General features: G+C 42.1%; 2 protein-coding genes across 6 annotated transcripts in view; one reads left to right on the forward strand and one right to left on the reverse strand.

The window, feature by feature from the left end:
- LAMB3 (laminin subunit beta 3) overlaps positions 1-27,715 on the forward strand; it is a 127,524-nt gene that overhangs the window by 44,004 nt on the left and 55,805 nt on the right. For 2 of the 5 annotated variants that reach the window (XM_055378708.2, XM_055378711.2), the window contains exon 1: positions 22,410-22,521. The exons of 2 other annotated variants lie outside the window; for them this stretch is intronic. The gene's annotated coding sequence lies outside the window, so the exon portion shown is untranslated. Of the gene's footprint in view, positions 1-8,035; positions 8,054-22,409; positions 22,522-27,715 lie in introns of those variants that run through there. One more of the 5 variants, XM_063708861.1, reaches the window with a different exon arrangement.
- Positions 21,465-22,608, reverse strand: G0S2 (G0/G1 switch 2). Its single transcript, XM_004028329.4, has 2 exons — positions 22,307-22,608; positions 21,465-22,202 (listed from the first exon to the last, which is right to left on the reverse strand). Exon 2 carries the CDS (start codon positions 22,168-22,170, stop codon positions 21,859-21,861), a length of 312 nt encoding a protein of 103 aa, XP_004028378.1. The 5' UTR covers positions 22,171-22,202; positions 22,307-22,608; the 3' UTR covers positions 21,465-21,858.

Raw genomic sequence — 27,715 nt, forward strand, 5'->3', positions numbered from 1 at the left:
GAAGAGAGAGGGGGCTATGTAAGAACTAAACAAAGTTATTCAATGGAAGGTCTGTTAAAACGTTGGCAGCATGGGGAGGAGTGGGAGAGCCCCACACAGCTGAGAGGACTGACCTCAGCATGACCACCACAGGGCTTTGGCCCATCTTGTGTTTTTTCTTGGTTGGCCAGCCCAACTTTCAGGAAGCACGCTAGGGTGGCACCACAGCCCCAGCCAGGTGGGCATCTCAAGGTTCCAGGGATGTCAGCATTAGAAGGAAGTCACTTGCCCCTGGTGGGACATAGGGTTGCCAGATTTAGCAAATAGAAATACAGAATGCCCAGTTAAATCTGAATTTCAGATAAATGACAAATACAGTTAAATCTGAATTTCAGATAAATGACAAATAGTTATTTTAAGGATGCCTGTCTGTCTGTCCTTCCTATCTATCTATCTATCTATCTATCTATCTATCTATCTATCTATCTATCTATCTAATCTATCTATCTTATCTACCTATTCTCTATCTAAGCTGTCTACCTATCAAGATGGGATAAACTGTTGAAAGAAATATTCCTAAACTATTGAAGGGAAGATGTCTTGAAAGGAACATACTTACACTAAAACATGATTCAAGCCAGGTTTGGTGGCTCTTGGTTGTAATCCCAGTCACTGGGGAGGCCAAAGAGAGGATCACTTGTGGCTAGGAGTTTGAGATCAGGTTGGGAAACATAGCAAGACCCCCATCTCAAAAAAAAAAAAAAAAAAGTAAAAAACAAAACCATTAATCATTCATTGTTTATCTGAAATTTGGATTTAACTGGGTGAACTGTGTTTAATTTGAAAAGCTTAGAAGTGGCAGCGGGCTTTGAGAACCTGAGAAATGGTCTCAGGTGTGGACAAAACATTCTGGACCATGGCTACTGATAGCCATCTGGTCTACCTTTACCAAAGTGGAGCCCAGCATCCTGGCCACAAACAGCCCAAAAAGGCAAAAGAGGTACATACCACATGGTAGCTGGGTGGAGGAATCATCTACTAACATTTATTTAGTTAGGTATTTACTGTCGGTCAGTTACTATGAATAAAAACACCATTGAAATGCTCTCCATGCCCTAGAAGAAGAAGACGTGGAAATAAATGAAATGTGTAAGACATTACCAGTGCACTAATGGAAGTCTACAGTAGGGTCATAATGAAGGGAGTAGCCCATTCTACATGTGGGACGGGCCAGCAGAAGCTGCTTCCAGGAAGTTGTTCATTTTGATCCATGTTGAAATATGAGCAGGAATGTTCCAGGAAATGAAGAATGATAACAGTGAGCATTGAGTTGGGTTCAGGAGTGTGTGGGAAGAGGGGAGGGCTAGTTTGTAGAACATTCTTTGCACAGGAAGCTGTGTGGGAAAATAGAAAGAGGTGTGAAAGAGAAAGTCATGTTTGGGAAACTATGAACAGTTCCATATGGCTGGATAACTGAATTTTACAAGGTGGGGTTACACAGTAAGAAGCCTGGAGAAGCAAGCAGAGGCACATCTTTGAGGGCCATGAATGCCCACTGTTGGAGTCTGTAGTTCTGGCCATTTGTTCTCAAGTCATGAAGGCTTTGCCCTCTGTGGCTTCTTCATCCCCATCCCAGAACTCTATCCACTGGCTCTTTGTATCCCCTCATTGCCTTATGCAAAAAATTCTGAATCTTCTGCACTCTTTCAGCTCTTCAATCCAGCTTCACACCCTCCATCAGCACTTCACTCTCCCTGCCAGGCTGTGCTGGGTATGGCCTTGACCCTGAGGACTTGCAGCCCCTGGGGCTATGCCCAGCAATGTTATTGGGCTCCCCTATAACCAGCTGGATTTTTCTACCATGCTTTTTTTCTCTTTGATCCTTCTCATTAAGTATCACTTGCCACTTTAACCTCCCCAAATATCCTCCTCCCTTGGCTTCTGTCAATTCATAGTCACCAGGCTTTTCTTTCTGTTTCTCTCACTGCTTCTCAGTTTTCTTTATAGGCTTATCTTTTCTTTTGGATTCCTTGAATGTTGGAGTTGGCCTTGATTCGGTTCTCATTTTTTTCTGTATTCCCTGCGTAATTCCCTTCTCTCTCATGGTTATAATTACAACCTTTGTGTTGATGGATGAGTCTTAAAAGTCTCTATTTCCTGTGCAGCAATTTCTCCTAAGCTTCAGGTAGTATAACCACCTGCTTACCCAAACCCTCTCCTTCTGAGGGCCTCCTAAACATCTCAAATTCATCATGCTGAAACTGACATGATTATTTTTTAATGGCTTTATTGCAGTGCAATTTATATACTAGCAAATTATCTCATTTTAAGTGTACAATTCAATGATTTTGAATAAAGTTGCGGAGTTGAGAAATCATTACTGCAATCTAATTTAGAACATTTCCATCTCCCAAAAAGATTTCTTGTGCCCATTTACAGTCACTCCCTGTTTCCACCCCCAGCCCCAGGCAACCAGTAATTTTATTTCCATGTATAGACTTGCCTGCCCTGGACATTTTATATTAGTAGAACTACACAACGTGTAATCTTTTGTCTGACTTCTTTCACTTAACATGTTTTTGAGATTCTTCCGTATTGTAATGTGTCATTTATTGACAAATCATATTTCATTGTATGGATGTACCACATTTTGTTGATCCATTCACCAGTTCACAGACATTTGGAATTTTACCCTGTTTTTTGCTATTATGGACAGTGCTGCAATGAACATTGGTATGAAAATTTTTGTGTGAACGTATGTTTTTATTTCTCTTGGGTACATGCCCAAGAGTGGCATTGCTGGGTCATATGGTAAATTTATGTTTAACTTTTTCTTTTTTTTTTTGAGACGGAGTCTCACTCTGTGGCCAGGCTAGAGTGCAGTGGCATGATCTTGGCTCACCACAACCTCCACCTCCCAGGTTCAAGCGATTCTCCTGCCTCAGCCTCCTGAGTAGCTGGGACTACAGGGTGCACCACCACACCCAGCTAATTTTTGTATTTTTATTAGAGACGGGGTTTCACTATGTTGGCCAGGATGGTTCGATCTCTTGACCTCATGATCTGCCTGCCTCAGCCTCCTGAAGTGCTGGGATTACAGGTGTGAACCACCGCACCCAGCCATGTTTAACTTTTTAAGAAACTGCCAGAGTGTTCTCCAATAACTTTGTTATTTTTACTCACCATTTCCCATTGATCTCTATTTCAATCAATGGCTTCACCATCCATCTAATTAGTAATCCAGAAACTTAGGAGTTCTTTATTCCTCCCTCTCCATATTCCATTAATCACCAAGTACAGTCGATTCTACCTCCTAAGTATCTCTAGAACCATCTCCAAATCTTCACCCTTTGTGACCATCTGTGTTAGTCCATTTTCACACTGCTATGAAGATATACCTGAGACTGGGTAATTTATATAAAAAAAGAAGTTTAATTGACTCATAGTTCTGCATGGCCAGGGAGGCTTCAGGAAACTTACAATCATGGTGGAAGGCTAAGGGGAAGCAAGGCACATCTTACATGGTGGCAGGAGAGAGACAGAGCAAAGGGGGGAACAGCCAAACACTTTTAAGCCATCACATCTCATGAGAACTCCCTCACTATCACGAGAACAGATGAGATTATGGGGGAACCCCCATAATCCAGTCACCTCCCACCAGGTCCTTCCCTCCTCAACACCTGGGGATTACAATTTGAGATGAGATTTGGGTGGGGACACAGAGCCAGGCCATATCCTAACTCAGGCCACCACTGTTTTCTGCTTTAGTGACCTCCTCACATTTCTCTGGCCACCTCACCTTCCCCAATCTATTAATTTTTAAAACAAGCTTGTGAAATATTTGGTATTCACAAAAGAATATAGGAAAACATGAATAACGTATAAAGCATAAGTATGAAACAAAAGCCTCGTGGCTCACCATCCAACTTAAGACATGAATATCCCAGCACTGTGAAGTTCCCCTTGGGCTCTAATCCATCCAGTTCTTCACACCACAACTGATCAGCACATTTCTCTGCTTCAGAAGATTCAGTGGCTCCTTATTGTCTTTAGGATAAAGTCCAAACTACCTATTACAGCTTTACAAGTTCTTCATTATTTTTGAAATTCTTCCCCAGGAACCTCCCCTTGCCCCAATTCCTTATCATTCAGGTACTGCTCTTCAAAGTCACACCTTCAGGGAATGCTGGGGACCAGATAAAGTGCTCTCTGAACCCTAGGCATTTCTCTAATCATTGCACTCATCACTTTTTACTCCTAGGCGTTCACTGTCTGCCTTTCCCATTAGATAGTTCTGGGAAGGCAGAGACCATTTCCACCTTGCTTGCGCCTGCATCTCCAGTGTTAGTACGGTGCTTGGCACAGGGTAGGTGCTCAGTAAGCATTTTTTGAGTGTGTAATGGATGAACTGATTCTTATACATCCAGATACAGATGTCTGGTAGGTATTTGGAACTCAGAAGAAAGGTCCAGGTTAAAGATATAGAATTGGGAGAATTAAATCATGGAAGTTAATGTTGCAACCATAGGAGTAGATGAAGCCACCAGGGACAGAGTGAAGGCTAAGAGGGAAATCTTACACTCATGTTTGAGGGTTGGGCGGAAGGGGAGGGCCAGCAAAGGAGAACGACGGTGAGCTGGGAGCAGGAGGACAGAGAGCACAGAACCCAAGGGAACAGGTCTCAGTGAGATGGGAGAGGTCAAGGAAGGTGAGAAGTGCCAAGAATACAGGGGGTCTGGCATAAAGGAATCATTGGAGATCTTTGCCTGAGAGTTCCAGAGGAGCTAAAGTGGAAATGCTGTGAGTTGAAGAGTGAAGTACCTGAGGGAATGCAATGTTTACTGGTCCACAATTTTGAGGCACTTGAGAAGCATGGAGATCCGAATGAGGGTTTTGATTTGGGGGATAGAAATGAGTTAAACTTTCATTCAAATGCTCAAATGCATTGAGCATTTGTGCCAGACAGTGTGCTGGGCTGAGCATCCTTTCTGTTTGTGGGAAAGATCCAGTGGAATCTAAAAACAAGATCACTGGAAGGATATGATTTATGGAGTCATACTCCAGATGATATGGCACATGGCTCTGGAAAAGGAGACCACTTCTTTTGAGAATCGAGGAAGTAGAGGACGGGTGGATATTGAATCCTTGCCTTCTGCTTCCAAATTCAATGAGCTTTTTAGTCTAACTTGTTTCCTTCTTTGCATTTTTGGAAAGCAGCTAAATGCAGCTTCCCCATCTATTCATATCTCCTGGGGGAGGGCCAGGAAGAAGAAGGTGGGAACTTAAATTCTCAAATCTCTCCTCTTCGTCAGTATTGACCACAGCATATACCTTTCATTTTCATTTCTGCCTTGTCCTGCTCCCTCCCAATCTTTATATATTCACAAATTTAAGGCAAGAAAGTTTTCCCAGGCTTCACTTTGTATTTTATATCTGATGGGAGGATTCATGAAATTTGAGGGTTTGGCAACAGTCTCAAAAAACTGACCTAATAGGGAACTGAACGAGAATTTCTAGATTTAGGATGCTAAGAATTTTAACATGCTTCTGCCAGCAGAGGGAGCCCCAGGATTGGGAGAGACAGCTCGGATGGCTACTTAATTTCTGGCAATGCCGTCAGCAGTCCAGAGGGATTTATGAGTTAACTGAAAATAAAAGAGAATGAAAGAGGGAGGGAGAGAGACTTAAATATACAGAAATAGTTACACACACATAAAATACATGTAAACTGATTCCCTTGCTCCTCCTAACACACACTCCTGATTTCTACTTAGTCCAGCGATTCCCAAACCTCCATGAATCATCTGGGGGAACTAAGGGCAGATCCTTAGACCCCACCAAGTCCTGTTGAGTCTGGCTTATTAAGGGTGGGACCTAGGAATCTGGATTTTTTGCAAAGTTCCTGACAAAGATTTTTCTGGCCAAACTTTAGTCAGGCTCCTGAACCTTCTAGGCCCATCTGGGCACTTCTTTGTAAAATCCAGTTTTACAAAGAATCCTGCTAAGTCAATTTAGCAAGAACCGAGCCCCCACCACCCCCCCCATTTTAATACCCGATTCCTTGATCTCTAATTGGTTTTTTCATTTGCCATCATCCCCCAGGGGGTGCCTGACCACCCTGGCCTGTCTTCAGAAATAATCCTGTTTCCTTTCAGCCAGAACCCTCCTTACCCCAACCCTGATGTTTCCTCTTAGTAATTTTCCATCCACCACTCACCATCCTGCTCTTTGAATGTAAATTATCACTCACTTCCCATGGTGTATTTGGAATTGAGTCCAGTTCTTTACTGAGATCTCTTTTCCTCCATTGCAATAGTCCCGATTAAAACCTGTTTTTACCACTTTAACTGCTCTCTAGCTCTGGTTTTCTTTGACAGTCCCCAGGTGATTCTAAAGTAACCTGTAGACACACCGGTCCGAACTTCTACTTTGGGTAATTAGGTAAATACTTTTAACTTTAGCTTGTTAGAGACTTAATGGCTCCAGACATAAACATGCTGACTGGTTGGTAGAATGTATTCCCTGGGAGACTGCTGTGTTATGACGAGCCATTTCCTTTTTTTTTTTTTTTAAATAAACTAGTTTTTACATTTATTAATATAATACATGAGGAGGGCTTAAAAAGTCACCTGGTACAAAAGGTTTACAACTAGTGACAACAATCCTTGCTCTTTCCTTTCTCAGCCCTGGTCCCACTGACAGGCAAATCGCTTTTAAATCTTAATTTATTTTCCCCTGAAAACCAACTCCACATTTGTAAACGATGTGCTTTTACTGCTATTTGATTTTGCAATTTTGGAAATTACTTATTCATTTCCTGCTAAGGAGTACTGGGATTTTGCTTTTTTACAACACACAAACACCCATTCCCTTTTTTTCTAGGTTCCTAATATTATAATAACACAATTTTAATTAAATCAATAGTGTTTGTATTATTATGATTAATTGTTTACAGCTGAACAATATAGTGTACTATGATGCATTTCTTTTCTTCTAGTCTTCATTGAATTCCTGGGAGTTAATAATCACTTCATTTTGATTTGTTTGCTTTCTTAGTTGTACATGTCCTTCAAACCCTCTGACAAGAGATATAAAATTCAAATAAATAGGTCAAATTAATTGAGTAATCTATGAGCTCCTTTATTTTTTTCTTGGAGACATTTTACTGAAGCCTTTAGTCCTCCTGTTCCCTGAATCTGGGGACTTTCCTTTGGGAATGGGAACTCCTGTTTTTCTCTTTCTTGATTTACTTCCTCATGTATGATAAGGAAATGTTTTGAGACCTTGTATGCAGGAGTGATGTTTCACATTTTTAACATCTTTAAGAGGGCATTAATCCATCAGACCCCGGCCAAATAAATGACAGTGTGACAGTTCTGGTCAGCCCCATCCGCTTGTCCTTGTATTACCTTCTCCTTGATTGTTTTTTGGCCGGGTAAGGATTTCTAGGTAAGTTTTCTCTGAGAATTGGAAGATGTTGCTGTCTTGCCTTTCGGTTTCTAGCTTCCAGTGTTGACACTGAGAGGTCCAACTGCTGTTCAGATTTCTGACCCTTGGTTTGTGAACTATTTTTCTTTCTCCAGGACTTTTGGGGTCCTTTTATTCCTGGGATTCTAAAATTTCCAGTAATATGCTTTGATGAGTTTTGTTTTTGTGGTTCATTGTGTTGGGCACCCACTGGGTCCACTGAATATGGAAATTCAAATCTTGTATTTTGGTAAATTTTAGAGAAATTTTTTGATTATTTTATTCTCTTTCATTTGCTCTGTGCTTTCTTTTTGGACTTCTTAATAGAAGATATCAGAGTCCTGAGCTGATCTTTTAAGTTTCTTATCTTTCTATGTCTTATTTTTTTAATCTCTTTCCATTTCGTCCTATTTTCTGGGAGATTTCCTCAATTTTATCTTCCAATGCTTAAGTTTAATTTTAATTAATTAATTAATTTTTTGAGACAGAATTCCACTCTTATCACTCAGGCTGGAGTGCAATGGTGCGATCTTGGCTCCCTGCAACCTCTGCCTTCCGGGTTCAAGCGGTTCTCCTGCCTCAGCCTCCTGAGTAGATGGGATTACAGGTATGCACCACCATGCCTGGCTAATTTTCGTATTTTTAGTAGAGATGGGGTTTCACTATGTTGGCCAGGTTGGTCTTGAACTCCTGACCTCAGGTAATCCGCTCACCTTGGCCTGCCAAATTGCTGGGATTACAGGCATGAGCCACCGCTCCTGGCCCTTCATTTTAATTTTTAAATGTCCAGTTGCATTTTCATTTAAAGAGCTCTTTTTTCTTCTCCATACTTAAAAATTGGTTCTTTATTTTATCTTATTATTATTTTTTGAGATAGGGTCTCACTCTGTTGCCCAGGCTGGAGCGCAGTGGCACCATCACAGCTTATTGCAGCCTCAACCTCCTATGTGCAAGCAATCCTCTCATGTCAGCCTCCTAAATAGCTTGGCATGCACCACTACGCTCTGCTAATTTTTTTATTTGTAGAGACTGGGGTCTCTCTATGTTGCCCTGGCTGGTCTTGAACTCCTGGGCTCAGGTGATCCTCCCACTTCGGTCTTCCAAACTGCTGGGATTATAGGCATGAGCCAGTGCTGGAGAAGGAAAGTTTATTTTCAGCCAAAAATTGGCTTCTTGATCATAATTCATGAAATATCTTCCCTTATCTCTGGGGGATATTGATGTTGCTGTGGCCGTTACTGATAATTATTTCTTTGGCTTTCTAGATTTCCTCTCTTGAGGTCTCCAGTATCTAAGGCTTTTGTCCCATGCCCGGTGTCTTAGTCTGTTTGTGTAACTGTAAAGGAACCCCTGAAGCTGAGTAGTTTTTAAAGAAAAGGGATCTGTTTGGCTTATGGTTTTGCAGCCTGCAGAAGAAGCACGGTGCCGACATCTCCACCTGGTGAGGGCCTTAGACTGCTTCCACTCATGGCAGAAGTCCAAGAGGAGCAGACATCACATGGCAAGAGAGGGGTGGGAGGGGCCAAGCTCTTTGAACAACCAGTTCTTGCAGGAACTCACAGAGTAAGAATTCACTCATTACTATGAGCATGGCACCAAGTCATTCATGAGGGATTCACCCCCATGACTCAAACACCTCACATCAGGCCCCACTTCCAACCTTGGGGATTAAATTTCAACATGCAACTTGGAGGGGACAAATATCCAAACTATATCACCTGGTGATCTTTGTAGTCTCTTCCTTGGCTGTTGGAAGCTTTGTGTGTGAGGGCAGGGCTTGTCAATTTTTGGACCTCACTGTAGGATAATCCAGAAGGCCCCTGGTGGTTTCATTGGAGGAACCACACATCAATGTCTATAGTGTTTGTCTCTTTGGTTGAGTCCTTTCTACAGGGAAGAATCCTTAATTCTTCTGCTTAGTGTAAGCTGGGGTAGGGTGGGTGGAGAGGGGTAGAGCTAGGCTGTTTGTGTTCTGGGAGCTGAGCCAGTAAAATGGGCTGGGGAATCTCATCTTTCAGTATGGAGTCTTTCTCTAATCTCGCTATTTCCAGCTCCATGCCTAACCCCACCCGCTGCTGTGTCTGATGTCCCAGAGCCTGGTGTGTCTTTGTTAAGTTTCTCCAGAAAATAAACTTTCCTTCTCCAGCTGGAGTAGCTGTAGAGGCCAAGGGTCTTCTGCTATGTTTACCCCCACCTGTTCCTCCAACTCCTGAGGCTTCCCATCATGAGCACTCAGACTCCAGCAGTCTTGGGTTTGCTAAGTCACTTATTACTCATCCATCCACTTTCCATCTTCCAAGAGTGTTGACATTCCTTAACTGTTGTTATCTCTGTTGTTCCCATGTTCCCAGTCTTTTTGTCCTTGTGGCTTATGGCATATAAATTCTTCTACTGTCATCAAAGCATTTTGTCAGGATGCAGAAATTAATGTCTGTTCAGAGTGCCAAGTTTAACCCTAGATAGCTATTTCTGAGTGGCTTGCCAGGCTTGAAAGGAGAGGAAGCTTATAGTAGTGATATCTTCTACTTACCCCCAAATTACTGAAGAGTCAAGGGCATGGAAACAAGACTTTTTATTGCATGGCTTTATTCGAAGAAAAGGAGGGGAAATATTTCATTTGTTCGTCCATTTAAAAAAATACTTATTGAGCACTAATACATCTCTGGAATTGTGCTAGGCGCTGGGAATACAAAGCCTCACTAATACATGGTGTCTGCTTTCAAGGAGTTTGAAGTCAAGTACAAGGAAAGTTGGCAAGTAAGTCAGAGCTCACTATAGCGTGATGTATACTATAATAGGAATGTGTGTAGAGGGCTGTTGAAGTAGAGAAGGGACAGGCCATGGCAGCAGGAAAGGGCTCTGGGAGGTGGTCCTGGAGCTCAGTTTTGAAGGCTAAGTACAAGTTATGAGGATGCTGGAGAAAGGCATCCCAAGCAGAGGTAACTGCATGTATTCAGGCAAGAAGTCTAGAAAGCATGGCATTTTGGAGGCAACTCAGGTAGCCTGAATGGCTAGAGCAGGGGTCTGTGTTGGGGAGGGGCCTGAGTAAGGCTGGAACAGTCACTGAACTAGCCATGTCTCTCCAGAGCCTGATCCTGGGCTTACCAACAAGAGCTCCAGAAATCATAATATCTTATTCCCTCTGTGAATTTGAGCAAAGTTAAAACAATGTTATTTGTAAAATGAGGATAATATGAAGATTACATAAAGAAATGAGACATGTAAAATGCTGATCCAATGGTAGGAATGTAAAATATTCTAGTTCTCTCATGACAAATCTGCCTTAAATCTTTCTCCTCCCTAGTCTCCTAACAGTTATAAAACAGATTCCGGAAAAACTAAACTATTGGGGAAATCTTTTTCTTCTTTCCATTTCTGCCAGGGAAAGATTACTTGAGCATCTTTTAACTGAATGTTGTATTTAGTCAGCAGCTGTGGTGTTTATGAGCTCTCGGACATCTGGGGTACCTTCCTGTAAAGTTTTCATGATTTCTTAAAAGGCTCCTGGGTGGGACTCTGGGAGAACTGAGTTCCAGTCTCCCTCCCATCACTGACAATACATGTGACTTTGGGCAAGGCCCTTCCCTTGCCTTGGCTTCAATTCCCTCATCTGGCAAACAAGGAGAAATAAATTAGATTACCTTTAATATTTTTTCTAGCTCAGAAATTGGACGCAGGGAACTTTTAGCTGTACTCAAATTAGTATAAAGAAAGAGCTAGGATTTTCAGATTTTATTTTCATATCATCCTAATGACAGGGAGGCAGTTCCTTTCAAACCTTGGCAAGCCAGCAGAAGTGAGATTGTTTCATTTCTCCTTACCTTTCCCACCCTCCTTTCAGCTTCCGACTCTGATGAACTCACACAAACCCCAAAGAGAAACACTGGCTCTGAAGGAAACACTTCAATTGTGTCCCTCTGATACTGGTAAGCTCTGTTGGAAAAGTCAGAGGAGTTGGACTCTTAAAAGCCAACTGTTGTGAAAACACATCATCGTCGTCTGTAGATGTTTTCTGAAGCATGCATCCAGCTATTTTAATCTCTCCAAAGTGACTGGATCACTAAACCACAACCCTCTGGATGATATGGTCTATTGATGGCAAGTGAAGGTTTGGGTAAATGGTGAGGGTGGGGAATGGTATTTCCCTTTCCTGTCAGGTTTCTCTAGTTCCTTGACCTGAAACAAGTGTTGGGATTTTCTCTGAAAAGGCCCGTTTAGGGCTCAGAGGGTCAGTATCCTGAGCAGCCCAGCTGGACTAGGATTAAAGGATAGATGAATAGCACATGAAGAATTATGATGGACACGTTTAGGCCTCCCTTGGTCCACTGAACAAGACTTCTGGAAATAAAATGAGCCTTTTCAACACTCTAGATCTAAATGTTAATAAAATTAAACTAGCTGATGTTTGGCTGCAACATGCAGGTATCAGCACATTTAAGCACTTCCCAAGATACAGTGTAGTGTTTGTGCTCTGTCATTGGTTTAAAGCCGATTTTAAAAACTGCTTACAACATTTCTATAATTCTTGCTGTCTTTCTGTAATTCCAAAAGAACATGCAGACATTTTTTATACTATCTTTGCAACTTTTTTGTTCCAACTTGACTTTCTGTCCCACAATGATCAGAATGCTGTCAGTGCCAGCAAGAGACTTCTGGTTCCATCTGCATCTTATCATATCATCCCTCCTACACATTTGAAAGCTCATCGGGCATTTCTTCTTGTTTTTTCTGACCAGCATTTCACATTGAAATTTTTCTTTAGCCCAGCCCTCCTGTTCATTTCGATAGATTAATTATTTCAATAGCAGATTTTTTTGAGGACCTACTATGTACTAGGCCCTGATACAAATGGTGATACTATTATATATAATGTGATTTTTAAAAGTCTTACCTCAAGATTTCGAACAAATCTGACTTCTTTTTATTGATGTTCTTTTTTCTTTTTCTTCTCTTCTCTCTCTCTCCCTCCTCCTCTGCCTTTCCTTCTGTTTCATCTCTCTCTTCCTTTGCGGTTTCCCACTCTTTGGGGAGGGGCAGGATTTCCTGCTCAGAAGTTGGTTGGTTTCTGGGAGGAGTCAGAAGACCTGATTTGGGACTGAAACCAGCTGGTCTGCCACCTGATACAAGAAGGTGAAACCCAGGCCAAGGAAGAAGTCCCTTATGCTAGGACCGAGCTGGCAGCCAGAAGGCGCCTGCAGAGACAGCTCCAAAGAGAAGCCAGAGTGGGCCAGTTCTGGGCATCAGGCATCAATCAGTACTCCCCAAAGGACAGAGGAGCCCTCGAGGCAGCCCAAGACAGGAATGCTTGGAAGTGGTCCTCGCTGCCCTGGAGACTTATCCATTACTATTGTTAGCTCTTAACATGGGAGAGGCATACCAGACAGAGCCCCTGTCCCACCCTTAGCAGGTGCTTACTCTCAGATTCCTGACTTTGTCTCAAAGGAAGTTACTGAAACAAAAACTGGGTTTGGGCAGGTTTTCCCTTTTCACCAGGAGAGACTCTAGTGATCCAGTGCATTCTGTGAGGCCTGTGTGTCCACACATTTCTCAATTATAAACTCCTTAGGGAATCTCATATGTGACTTATAAACCATTTTAGTGACTGCATCAGCTGAGGTTGGAGTGGATGTAAAGGAAGACAGGAATCTGCAATGGGATGTATAAGGGAAAGAGAATCCGTAAGTAGGGACAATAATTCTACCATGATTCTTGCCGATTAATGACAGAGAGAGTCGCATCCCAATTCAGAGGTTTGTGATCTCTGGACTAAGGAAGGGACTACAGCATGTCAAAACAAAAATGTACTTTCTTCCTCTATTTCTTCATTTGTTCAACAGATATTTAATAAGCACCTACTCTATGCTAGGCACTGGGCTAGAGGCTGGGGATAGAGTGGTAAGCCATGCTAGATGTAGCTATGCCCTGATGGAGAGTATAGCGACTGGCCCCTCTGAGATTTGGGGACACAAACTCAGAGGAAGGACTGTAATTGTAGGGTACTAATGTCTCGTTTGGAGAAACACCATTAGACAGATTTTGGATAGTCATCTTTCTGTTACTTAGCCAACGTGGAACATTGGTTCTTTGAATGACCCTTTTGCTTGCAATATCTACAAGTACCACTCTCTATATGTTCCCAATTCTTAGAAAATAGAAGACTTTTTGGTTTTGTTTTTAATTTAGGGCAAGTTTTTTTATGTAGAGAACCATACGTTCTATTGATTTCTAGCTTATTTACTTTCTAGAGCTTTCTGAAAATATCTAGCTATGTATTGGATATTTTCTAAGCTTTGGGGCTTTGTCTCCTAATTTTTCTGGGCCTCCTCTTAAATATCTTAATTTATTCATTTTGACATGTCAGAAGTTCTACGTGATGGCCATTGCTATTCTAACATTAATTTTTGCAGTTTACCAAAATAAGTACAAGAGTTAGGATTATAAGGCAATTTTATATGGAAAGCAGGAGTTCTTCCAGTGGAGACTGCAGTTTTGACATGGAAGAAACCAAGAAGGACAAGAGATGCCACTGAGTAAAAATGTGTGCCTGTGAATGCTATCTTGGGTTCCCTTTCTAAGCAAAGGTTAGAAAGAACCACATAATTAATGACCTGACAAAATCTTTCACCCCAGTGTACAAACTGAAAGTGTCCTATCACAGACTGACAAGACAGGGCATGCTCTCATCAAACTTTTTTGTAGATCTGACCAATTGCCTTTTCCCAAATTGGTTTTCAGTTTACTGGACCTCCAAATGTTATCGCTGAGGACTAGCTTGGATTGGATTGGTAACTTATGGAGTATATATCTCCATTCATTTCCTCTGGAACACTCCCTTATATCAGAAATAAGACAATACAGAAAAAATGCAATAAGATTTTTTAACATAGACAAGCAAAAGTAAACAGAGAGTAGGAGGGGAATAAACAGTTTAATGGTAAAAATATTTATGCCTCCAAAACCAAAGGTCTAATGAACTTATAAAAAGACCTGTGTTGAACTACCCAGTGGTATACTTCCCACACAAAATATCAAATGATCTTATACCAAGACCTATGTCCAATTACTCAATGGTGTACCTCCCAAACAAAATGCCTAATGACCTTTTACAAAGGTCTAGGTATAATTGTTTACTAAAATATGCACCTGTTGACTAAACTTTCTAATTATGTAATACAAAGAACTAGGCATAATGATCTTATACAAAGACCTGTTTGCTTGCAAATCACAGAAGCAATGAGAACTTAATGAAACTAGTCAGATCTCAGGTTATCATTGAGATTTTCTCACCAGGCAGCAGATCTAAAGGACAAATGCACTTGGGCACAAGGAGCCCAGTAAGTGTACCTGTTGGTCCCATGTTCCCTGGAATATTGCCAAGGGAAGGTCTTTAAAACAATCACGGTAGAGCTTCCAGAATTGTCAAAGAATGATGAGTCCCCCATTTAATGTCTAAAATAAAACAAAAATGGTAAACTTATTGCTCATTATAGTAAGGGCAAGCTTTGCTGCTCAATCTCTCTGAAAAGCAGGCTGCTGATCTCATATAGGGTTTCAAGGATGCGTGAAGGTCAGGGACTGGTGTACTTTCCCAGACATAAATGGGCTAACATCAGCTATAGAAGCATGACTATTTGTTGATTGGTTAGCACTCTGAGATGCAGTTAATGGCATGAGTTCATTCCTGACTGGTTGACTCTCAGAAGTGAGGGCCTATCACTGATTGGTTGGCTTCTAAAAGCTTAACAGGTGAATTGTCATTGATTAAGCCACTGGGTTTTCTACTAGTTCAGGTTAGCATGACTACAGAACAATCAAATTTTCCTAAGAATGTGGGAAACTTTAAATATTCTCAGTTTATACCTACTATTTGTTTTTATTACAATATAGTGCAAGATGGCATCTAATATAGCACAAAACTATATATATTTATTTCTATAAATAGATCAAATTTTGTGGTGTTTTGTGAGGAGGAAGATAACTTTAATAGGCATTTCACTATGACCAAATTTGAGACTATTAGGTTTGACCAGTAGGTTAAGGTATTTTTATAAAAGGCAAAAGCATTAGTTAGATGAGCTTAATCAAGAAATTATTTTTGGAATTAAATTTATCACATTTAATAGTAATTGAGTGAAAAGGAAACATATTTATCAATATGCTGAGAAAAAGAATAAAGAGGCATTTAAAGAAAGGGATGATCTAGACAGACAGGCTGGAAAGGGAAATACATCCGCTTTTTGGTGGTAATATTAGACAGAATCCTAGCATCTTATAACTGGATGCAACCTCCAAGTCCAGGAATCTCCTCTCCAGTTTATACCATCCCTGGCAGATGACTTCCAACCCCTGCTTGAATGCTTTTGGTAATGGGGAGCTTATTATATATCACAAGGCAATTCATTATGTTTTTAAATTACTCTGATATCTTAATAATATAATATCTGCCTCCTTGTGATCCTGCTTAATAGTGTTAGTTCTCTATTTTTGAGCCAGATAAGTCTTATCCTCTCCAATATAGCAGCTCTTGAAATATTTGGAGCAATTGTCATGTAAACCTACTGAATCTAATATCTCTATTGTTCTTCAATTGTTTTGTATGTGATAGAGTTTCTGGACTTTTATTTGCCCTCGTCACTCTAATAAATATAAGTAGACTTTTTTTTGGTCAAGGTTTGTCTTAAAATATTAACAATAACAACTCTCATAGATTGATAGAGCCTGCTATATGCAAGGCACTACTGTAAGAACTCTGTGTGTATTATCTCATTTAATCAGCAAAATTTTCCCTGAGGAAGGTACTATTTTACAGATGAAGAAAGAATTTAAGTAAATTGAGAGAGAGTGTGTGTGTAAATAACTTTCCCAGGTTTTAACACTACAAATACGAGAGTCAAGATGCAAACCCAAGCAAATCCAGGCAGTCTGATTTAAACTCTTAGTTTTTCACCTTGACAGAATGCAAAGTATAACAAAGCCACCTGCTCTTCTCTTTTTCTGCACATTATACTTCTAATGAAGCATTAATTTGTTTTAGAAGTCCTGTTATAAGCCCTCGTTGGCTTTTATTGAACTTGTAACCACCAAAAATCTTTAGGTCTGAGCAAAAAGAACAAAACTAGAGGCATCATACTACTTGACTGCAAAATAAACTTCAAAGCTATAATAACAAAAACAGCATGATACTGGCATAAAAGCAGATATATAGACCAATGGAACAGAATAGAGAGCTTAGAAATAAATTCACTCACCTACAGCCAACTGATTTTCAACAAAGTTGCCAAGAGCCCACACTGGGGAAAAGACAGTCTCTTCAATAAATGGTGCTGGGAAAATTTGGTATCCACCTGCAGAAGAACAAGACTAGATCCTGACCTCTCATCATATCAGGTCATATGCCACATAACATTTTGGCCAATGAGGGACTGTATATATGATGGTAGTCCTATAAAATTATAATAATGTATTTTTACTGTACCTTTTATGTTTAGATATGTTTAGGTATACAAATGCTTACCATTATGTTACAATTGCCTACAATATTCAGTACAGTAATATACCATACAGGTTTATAGCCTAGGAGCAATAGTCTACACCATATAGCCTAGGTATGTAGTAGACTATGCTATCTAGGTATGTTTTAAGTAGACTCCATGATGTTTGCGCAAATGACAAAATCGCCTAGTAAAGCATCTCTCACAATGTATCCCCATAGTTACGTCACGCATACCTATAAAAATCAACTCAAAATGGATTAAAGATTTAAACATAAAATCAGAAACTATGAAACTACCAGAAGATGATATAGGGGAAATATTTTGAGACATTGGACTAGGCAAAAAAGTTTTAGATAAGACCTCAGAAACATAGGCAATCAAAGCAAAAATAGACAAATGGGATTACATCAAACTGGAAAGTTTGTGCACAGCAAAGGAAACAATTAGCAGTGAAGAGACAACCTGCAGAATGGGAGAAAATATTTGCAAACTATATATCTGATGAAGGGTTAATATCCAGAATGTATAAGGAACTCAAATAACCCAACAGCAAAAGAAACCCAAGTAACCTAATTTTAAAAATGGGCAAAAGACCTTAATATTTCTCAAAAGAAGACATAAAAATGGCCAACAGGTATATGAAAAAAATGTTCAACATCACTGATCACCAGGGAAATACAAATCAAAACCACAATTAAATACTACTTCACTATAGTTAGAATAGCTCTTACCAAAAGACAAAAGAAAGCAAGTGTTGGTGAGGATGTAGAGAAAAGGGAATGCTTATACCCTGTTGGTGGGAATGTAAATTAGCACAGCTCCTAATGGAATGGAAAACAGCATGGAGGTTCCTAAAAGATTAAAAGTAAAACCACCATAAGATCCAGCATTCCCACTGGTGAGTATATAGAGATATCTGTACTCCCATATTTGTTGCAGCACTGTTTACAATAGCCAAGACTTGAAATCAACCTAAGTTGCCAGCAGTGGATGAAAGGATAAAGAACATGTGGTATATGTATACAATGGAATACTATTCAATGATGGAAAACAATGATATCCTGTCATCTGAGACAAAATGGATGAACCTGGATGTTATGTTAAGTGAAATAAGCCAGACACAGAAAGACGAATAGCAAATAGCACATGATCTCACTTAAATGTGGAATATATATATATGTGTATATTTACTGATCTTATAGAAGTATAGAGTAGATCAGTGTGGTTAACAGAGACTTGGGGGGAGATAGGGGAGGGGAGGATGAGGAGAGGCTGGTCAAGGGGTACAAAGTTTCAATTAGGAGGAAGAGTTCTGGAGTTCTTTTGCACAGTAGGGTGACCATGGTGAACAGTAAGGTATTGTATATTACAAAATAGCTAGAAGAGAAGCTTTTGAATGTTCTCAGCACAAGGAAATGATAAATGCATGAGGCGATGGCTATGCTGAATACCTTGATTTGATCATTATACAATGTGTTCATGTATGGAAACATCAAATTATACTCCATAAATATGTACAATTATAATGAGTCAATTAAAAATTTCAAAAATCTCTAGATCTTTTTCACATGATCTGCTGCTAGAATATGTCTTTCAAATTCTGTGGTTGTGCAATTGGTTTTTTGGATCTGAATTCTGTACTGTATCTTTTTCCCTATTCAGTTTCAGTTGGTTTTTCTTCGATGCGTGGTTCCAGCCTATTGAATTGTTTTGAGTTCTGACTGTGCTGTCTCAGCTCTGTGTCACCAACAGAACTGATAAGTATACCTTCTGCTACCTCTCCTAGGTTGTTGGTAAAATTACCAAGCAGCATAGGAAAAAAGACAATTTTTGTTCCTGTGTTGGGGGAGGAACATGTTTGATTGTAACCAGACAGAGCCTTGTGAGACCACCTCATAACTTCGATTCTGAAATTATTAAGCAAACCCTTTTTCCTTACTTTCCTCTAACCCAGAATTTTTCAGCTTCTGCCCTATTGACATTTTGGAATGGAGAATTCTTTGTGTTGGGGGCTGTCCTGTGCATTAGAAGATGTTTAACAGCCCACTGACTTCTACCCTCTAGATGCTTGCAGTCCTGCCCCCTCCCCTCACCCAGACACCAGAAATGTCTTTAGACTGTCAAATATTCTCTGGAGGGACAAAATTGCTTCTCCTTTCATTTACAATCACTGCTCTAGCCTCATAAATGATTAAACAATCAAGTATTTATTAAGAACCTACTATTTGCCTAGGACCTAATGATTTCTGTGAACACTGAAGAAGACATGGTCCTTTACTTCAAGAAGATTATACTGTAAGAGACATGACCAAGCCCACAGAACAACTGGAAGAAAAAAAGCCCATTACTGAGTGATGAGACTCAGGCTGTACGGCCTATAAGAACTCAGAGAATTGAGAAGACCAGTGAGAACAGAGATTTCAATAGCTCGGATTTGATTGGGTTGGGTAATTTGAATATAAATAGGCATGGGGAATTTCCTTCTACACAAAAACATATAGGCATACTTATATATTTAGGGAACTTTATTTTTTTATGTATAGGCAACCTTTCAAAACATAGGCATTACCTTCTAAATAAAAAATCATGTAATCCCAGTGCTTTGGGAGGCTGAGGCAGGCGGATCATGAGGTCAGGAGATTGAGACCATCCTGGCTAAAATGGTGAAACCCCGTCTCTACCAAAATACAAAAAATTAGCTGGGCATGGTGGTGCATGCCTGTAGTCCCAGCTACTCGGGAGGCTGAGGCAGTGGAATCGCTTGAACCCAGGAGGCAGAGGTTGCAGTGAGCCAAGATTGTGCCACTGCACTCCAGCCTGGTGACAGAGCAAGACTCCATCTCAAAAATCAGAGCACACAATGTTACATGTATTTTGACAATGGGAAAAATACCTGTATTTGAAATCATACCTTCCTTGGAGAATTTGAGGTATGTGGTTTCAGAAGATGTGGAGGTAGTGGGTGGGAGGACATTCGGGTTGGAAATTCGGGTTGGAAGAGTAATGTAAATGAAGGTGCAGAAAACCAGAAGGAAACAGGCGAGGACCAGGGTTCATGCTAGGCACCCTGACAAATCAGGCAAGACAGCCGACTGTGATGGAAGCACATCACAGAGGCACTGAAACCTGGCATAAGAGTTTTAGTCTCAGATGTTTTTGAGTTCAGGAGCAGCAGAATGAAAGATATTAAAGGAAGACAGTCTGACAAGGGATTGTTTAGGGTGAATGTGCTAGAAGGTGCAGGGGGTAGCTTGAGCGGTTGAGAGCCAGACAAGGTGGTAACTGAATGGGTAAACGAGTAATTAATAAAAGAGGCATTTTGGAAGACCAGCAGGAAGGATAAAATTGAGTCAGTTCCCAGGAATTTTCTTGGACATTGAAAGTGAGGCTCTCCCTTGGTATAGGGCTGAATTTCCCATTTTGGAAACTGGGAGAGCCATGGTGCCACCGACATTCTTTTCCTTTAAAACTCCAAATATGTTTCTTTTCCTTGGTTAATCTTACCACATTCTGATTGCTTTTTTCCTTTGGGAGTGATAAGAATAGATTTCAGAAAGAGATGGCTTTTGATCAGGGCCAGGAACACTTGGTAGGAATTGAGTTGGCAGAAATGAAATGGAGATGTGTGTAGGGCATTGGACGAAGGAGAGAGTCTGAGCAGAGGCAATGGTGTGAGCCAGTGATATGTTTGGCAAAAATGCATAGCTGTTGATGAAAGGAGTAAAGTGTCAGTACCTGATTAGGACAGGTGACATGAAAAATGTGAGGAGACTAGCATCAAGGCCATGCCTCTGGCTCCTGGCTACTTCTTTAAATTTTAAAATTTGTTTTGCTGAGCCCTATAGAGTCACTGAATTAGCTATTACTACAGATGAAGCTCTGTACACTGGAGGAGGAGGACTCAGATATGTAACAACCGGTTTTTTTCTCTTTCTAGCCCAGAGTTTCTTACTATGATCTGGATTCGTGGGGAGGAAGGCTGGGTAGAGCTAGACTCATCATCTGCTTTGGTGTTCTTGGGAGCTTATCTCTTCCTGCCAGGTAGATAGTTTTTCCTTTCTTTCCTTCCCTTCACCTCCAGACCTCCCTCCTTCATTTTCTTTCCTTCTCTCTCTCTCTCTTTCGTCTAAAATATAGTTGGGAAGAAAAAGGTATCAGCCATGGGAACCTCTGGTGCACAGGTGTAAGGAAGAAAGAGCTTTTCTGCCTTAGAATTAATCAGTTATCTCCTACTCACTCTAGCTCAGAAGTTGATCTACCTTTTGATCTTAAAATGCTAAATCTCACGGAAGTTATAAAAATTTCTCTCTTCCCACCCCTAACAAGAAGGAAAAACAAGTCCTCAACAGACTTATATGCATGTAGTAACTTATTACACAGTTCCTAGGTGTGAAGCAAGTGTCTGACTTTCAGGAAGCTGCTCCCTCTGCAGTGCTCAGGTAAGAACCCATCACCATCGCCCACCTGCTCACCCTCCCTTGCTTCCCACCCCAGGACACCACACCTCTCAGGAATTAGATGAGATATGGTATAAAAAGTTTTTTATTTCAAAATGCAAAATGGTGGTCATTGTAATAATTAATAATAATAACATAAAAAGCATTTATCCTTCCTCCCTAGTGCAAAATGGTAGACGCATTTAGATAATTCACACAGTGTTGGAAATGTCATGACAATGCAGTGCTGCACAGCAGCAAAACTCAATCCCAAACTCCTTTTGGTGGGTGCTTGTGGTAGGTCAGTTCTAGATGTCAGCGGTTTCTCTGAAGTTAAGTCCGAATAAAAAACAGCACGTGCTCCTGCACTCTCCCAGCGGAGTCAGGCTCCTGTGCGCGCGCCCCCTCTGTCTCTCCCTTCCTCTCTCGGTCTGTCTCTGTCTACTGCCTCTCCCTCCCACTCCGCTGGTCTCCCACAGTTCCTAGGAGGCGTGCTGCCGGTTGGACAGGGCCCGGCCGCCGAGGACCGTGTCCTGCTGCTTGCCTTTCTCCTGCAGGGCTTGCTTCTGGAGAGCCTGTCGCTCCAGGGCGGCCTGCAGCTCCGCCACGGCTGCCTCCTGGTCCCGCAGACGTCTGGCGGCCGTGAAGGGGCTGCACACAGTCTCCATCAGGCCAAGCACCACGCTGAAGAGGGCCAGCACGCTGCCCAGCACGTACAGCTTCACCATCTTCCCCTTGCGCTTCTGGGCCATCATCTCCTTGACCAGGGGGATCAGCTCCTGGACCGTTTCCATCTCGGCTCTGGGCTCTCGGAGGCGGGAGTGACCTGCAGGAGGAGCAGCAGGAGAGGGGACTTCAGCCACCGAAGAACGGCTCCCGCCACCCCGCACCCAGCTAATCTTGGGGAGGGCTCATAGAAAGGCGGACTACCTTAGTGGCACGGCGCGAGCAGGAGGCAGCGCGAGCTGCAGTTGGCAGCGGTCAGCGCGTCCGTTGGTCCGACCGACCTCAGCGTTCTCCTCCTCTCGGCAGCTGCAGCTCTCCCAGTTGGAGACTCCGCCGCTGGCACCGCTTTAGCGTCCGGGGGCCGCTTATATCTTTTCTCCGAGACACGCCTCCTGGGCTCTCGGGCCCAGGCCAGCGCGGTCAGAGCCAGGGGAACTCGGAGGGGGAGGAAGAAGAGGAGGGGAAAAGGAGGGGGTGGAACCCGGCTGGGACCTGGCAGGAGGTGGCCACGCGCTGCGCACGCTCCGACTGTGTGAGCTAGGGGGCCGGCGCGGGTGCCATCGCAGCGGGGCGCGTGGGAAGGCCAGTGTGCACGCGAAGGTCCCACTCCAGGCGGGCGCAGGGGAGGACGCGGAGCCCAGGGAGGTGTCCGCGGACATCTCTGACATGGCGGCACCTTCTTACTGGTGTCAGTGGGTGCACAGCTTCCCTTGTCCAGGACAGCCTGACATTATAAATAATGAGGGAATTTGGGGGTTCCATCTAAAGAAGAAAGCTTTCATTTTTATTCGGATGGGTTGTCATCTTCCCACGTGTGTGGCAATGGATCAGAGAGGAGAAGGCAAGGGGGAAGGATCTGGGTAACAGGACAGAACAGGTTAGGCTTGGATAAAGCAATATGTGCTAATATTGTTTCTTTCCTGCCTGGTTGGTTTTATTTAGAGGTACATGCATGTATAGCTAGAGTCAGTTGATAGAAAACTATTCATTCATGGTGCTTTTATGCACAGAGGGGTGTGTGTGTGTGTGTGTGAGAGAGAGAGAGAGAGAGAGAGAGAGAGAGAGAAAGAGAGAGAGATTAGTCTCTTTGCCTGCGAGCTGTTTCCTTATGTACTTCCGTGTATCAGGGAAGAGCCTTCAAATTCAAATTGTTCTCACTTCCACTTCAGAAGTGGAGTTGGGAGCTGGGGGGTAGGGGGTCAAGTATGGAAGGGGCTGTTGGTAGAAGTTCATCTGCCATTCTAGAATGGAAGTATTTCATGCTCTCCTCAATAATTCTCTGCCACCCTCCTGGGTTTGGGGGTACAACTTCACTGCTCCAGCTCAACTTCAGCTTTGAAGCAGTTTGTGGGCAGAAGGGCGTGTAGTAGACAGCTTAGGTAAGAATCCAGAGTGTGAGTACTCTTGGACGTGTGAAGATGTAGGATTGATTTTGACCAGGGTTAGCTATAATCACCTGGGGCTGAGGGAGCGTTCTAGTTTGGCTTTGGTTATGGATATGTCAGAGTTAGCAAACTTGGGGAAAAAGAGAGGCAAATTGGCCAAAGGGTTAGCAAACTTGGGGAAAAGGAGAGGCAAATTGGCCAAAGGGCTTTAAGCAGAGAAAGGGAGGGGGCAGGGGAAAGAAGGGGAAATCAAACTGGCCAGAAAATTGCAAAGGTCAGTGATGCAATCTTGCAACAGCCTTTGCAGTCGGTCAGACTGAGCCCTGAAGGGCGGGTCGGGGGAAAAGGCTGTCTCAGGGATCAGATATTTTAGTTTTTGAATTGTTAACAGTAATCTTTCTTTGGGGGTCTGAAGCAATTTCTCAGATGATTCAGTTTAAAAAGGCAGCAATAACAACTACCCTTTGCCTTGACTATTAATAGTTCAGGCAAGGGCTTGTGTGTGGAGAATGGTCAAGGTTATCTAAATAGCTTATTTGAAATTCTACGTTTTAGAATTTAGTCTGAGTGAAGGTGACCAGGGGCCAAACAGAATTGATTATTCCTGGAGGACTGTGTTTCCTGCTTATTGTTCTTTTAACCTTGTCAGGCAGGAAAATTCTGTAACAAGGGTTCCCGCCAAGTTTAATATCAGTCTTGGCATTTTCTTTGAATCTTCCTTATAGTTTCAGAGCAACCTCTGATAACTGGCAGAAATGATTAGTGAGCTTTCCCAATATCTGTGAGGGTTCCAAACCCATTGACTTCTGGAAAAGCATGTGATGTGTGCCCTGATATAAGGGCTGTCACGTGGTTTCCATTCTGAAGGTGAGTCAGCCTTGCTTGGGACCCAAAATTCTGAAATTGACTGGTCCAGTAAGCATTTCCTGTGTTTCTGTAACTCAGAGACGCAAACCACACGTCTTCCTAGGTCAGAAGGCTGTAATTTACCTGGGGTTCCCCTTTCCTGTGATTTGCTGTGTTAGTGCACATCACCAGCTCAGATCCTTTTTTTGATAATTTGACTTTGACCTCCAGGTTCCAGCAGCTATATTGGTAAGAGCTGGACAGAGGAGGGGCAGCAAGTGCCATGGACGGAGGTCACTGGTAGACTTGATCTTCCTAGTTTAGGTGGTAGCTGGGGCTGAGCAGGAGATGATGGGAGTAGAAGGCTAAGGAATCCAGTGTTAACTCATGTCTAGGAATTTCTGAGTGCAGCTCCTCTGTCTGGGTGGGAAAAGAGAACCTGACTCCTAGGGTAGAAGGTGACTAGGTAGGGCTTGGAAACTAAACATATATTTTAATGGGGCTGATGTCATTTTTAGGGAAGTAAAGCACTGTGTTGTGTCATGCATGCAGGTAAGACACAGGTTATAGCTATGATGGTCAAACCAAGCCATAGGGTGACCAACCATCTTATTTTGCTCAGGGTTGAGGGGTTCTCTGAAATGCAGGACTCCTGCTAAAACTGAGCACTAAAACTGAGATACTTCCAGGCAAACTGAAACACTTCCAGGCAAACTGAAATAGTCATCCTACCCTTGAGTCTATCTCAACATTTAACTCTTGCCACTTCTAGGAAGGTAGGAAGGGCTAGTTTAAAATTTTTATATTTTGCTTTCTAAATCCCTTTCTCTCAGACATTAAGACATTCAGAGCCATCTGCAGAGGGTAAAGTCACAAAGGGGTGCATGTGTTTCAAGGGGTAAGTGCAGAGGAGGGATAGAACTGTCCCTACCACTCTGCCTTGGGGATTGAAGACACAGGGGAAAGAGGTCTTTTGGATGGTTAGTTGTAAATGAGCTTCAATAATAATTGTTATTGTTACAATTATTATAATATGATAATAACAATAATAATTATTATTTTGTTACCAGCTGCTTGCTGCCTACACAAAGTCACTGCCCACCCCTGGGACTCCAGGCAGCTGAAGGGAGGGAGTCATCATAGGAGATATGACAAAACTATTTGTAGTTTTAAGACTACCCCACTAGAAATTTTTTTTAGATCCTTAGTTACTTTCATAGTTTTAGAAAGGAAGTTGCTTATCACTCGGATATCAATGGAAGACACTGAAATTTATATGTGTAGCCACTATCTCCTCTCGTCTTATAGACTAGAGTTCTAGAGTCTAGATATTTCTGTGTGGATACCCTGCTATTATCACAGCTTGACACACTTAAAACAAGACTCCTTACCTTCTCTATACTCTTACAGGCTAAGTCTTCTTCTCAATATCCTTATTTCTAGCAGTGACATCTCTGTTTCATTTGTTCTCTGGGCTTGAAATATCATGGCAGTTATTTGGAGAGGCCTTCCCTGACTACTGCATCCCACCACTCTCCACCCAGTGCCCTACTTTCTTTTTCTTCATAGCACTTGGTTACCTGATTCTATGTGGATGTACTTAATGGTTTGGTTTTATATTGTCTTCCATGTGCATTGGAGGATAGGCTTCATGAGGGTAGGGACTTTGGTTTGCTCCTCACTGTGTCCCCAGTGCCCAGTATAATTCTTAGCACATAATAGGTCCTTAATGGGTAACTATGGGATTAATGAATGGCTTTTCCATGGACTGTGAAGCCTGGCAGGGAAGGGACTGTTTTTTGTTTGTTTGTTTGTTTGTTTTTGCATGCAGTCCAACTTTTAGTAGATGCTTAAAGAAGCATTCAGGTTTTTGAGGGGACAGTTTTTTTGCTTTTAATCCTTTCTCCTCTAATCCATCTTAAACACTACCACCAAATGAATCTTCCTAAAATTTAATTTTTTATTGTCAACTGCCTGTTTAAAGCCCAAGATCATTTCTCATTGCCCACATAATGGACTCCTGGATCCTGCATGTTGAATTTGCTTGATTTAGTATTCTTGGAATTCAGGCTCTCTATGGTCCGATCTCCTCCTGTTCTTCTCCCACAATAGCCCTTTGCTCCACAGAGAGGTTTCTTCACAGGCCAAGAAACAATTCATTCGCATTGCTGCTGCTTCATTTATTTTTGCTCACACAGTTGTTTCTACCTGAAATGCTGTCCTCTTTCTACTTTGTCTTCCTTTCTTCCTTGAGGTCAAGTTCAAGTTCCTGTGCTCCAAGAAGCTACCACTGCCCATGGCAGCACACCCTGATCTCTCCTTTCTGTGAATTTCAGTTGCCTTTGGGGCTTGTACTCTACAGGTTGGCACTGGATGGATTACCGTTTTGTAAAACTCTCTCATTGTTTCCTGTGGGCTTGCCTCAGCTCTGTGGAAGACAAAAGCTTTGTATCTTTCATGGTGTTAACATAGAATAGGAGGCTAATCAATATTAGTTACATTGACCTAAAAGTCAGTGCTGAGATAGAGAGGGCAAAGTGACCAGTTAAGGCTCTCTTGGGAAGTTATTTCAAGCACAGTAGCCTGTCCTTGGCTCAGAGCCTTGGTGTTGAAATTGCCCAAGACCTGGCAACTTGGCTTAGTTTCCTCCACTCTGGTCTCCTCACCTTTCACTTCCACTCCCAACTTAGTGTCTGACATTGTAGCCATTGGCTCACTCTGGGCACCCTCCAGCCTGCCCCTGGTACAAATCAAGGCAAAGAAACAGACTTTATAGGCATTCTGCTTTTGTCCTTCATAACTTTTGGTCAAGCAGAGCCACCAGCTGCTGGGGCATGCAGACTGTGCTGGAAGCCTTGAATAGCCATGGGTGGTGTGGTTAGAATTACCTGCACCCTGCTGCCTACATACCACTTCCAGATTAAACAATATACTTTACAAGTTTGAATCAGCACAAGGAATTTTCCCCAAGCTCAAATGCCAATTGGTATTAAGGGTATAGGGCTCTAAAGTCAAGCAAACCTGGGTTCCTCCAAATCCTGACTCCTCCATTTGCTAAGGCCTGACCTTGGGCAAGTGACTTAACTTCTATAACTTCTGCTTCCGCATCTGTGAAGTGAGAGTTATGATAGCCCCTATTAAATGGGGTGTGGTGATGATGATAAGCCCCTATGAAACAGATATGATGAAGAGTGAATGAGATAGAGCTCTGTAAGGGACTTAGGCAGTTTCTGGCACAAATGAAGCAATCATTAAATGATGGCTGTTATTATTCAATTGTCTTTGCCTCTTGCTCTACGTCGGCAATTTCCATGATGCTTTATCCCAGCCCAGGACATTTGCATTCCTTAGGTGACATTTAGGTAGCTTCTAGTAAGGTCCA

This window comes from Gorilla gorilla, chromosome 1 (assembly GCF_029281585.2).
Source record: "Gorilla gorilla gorilla isolate KB3781 chromosome 1, NHGRI_mGorGor1-v2.1_pri, whole genome shotgun sequence".
Lineage (NCBI taxonomy): Eukaryota > Metazoa > Chordata > Mammalia > Primates > Hominidae > Gorilla > Gorilla gorilla.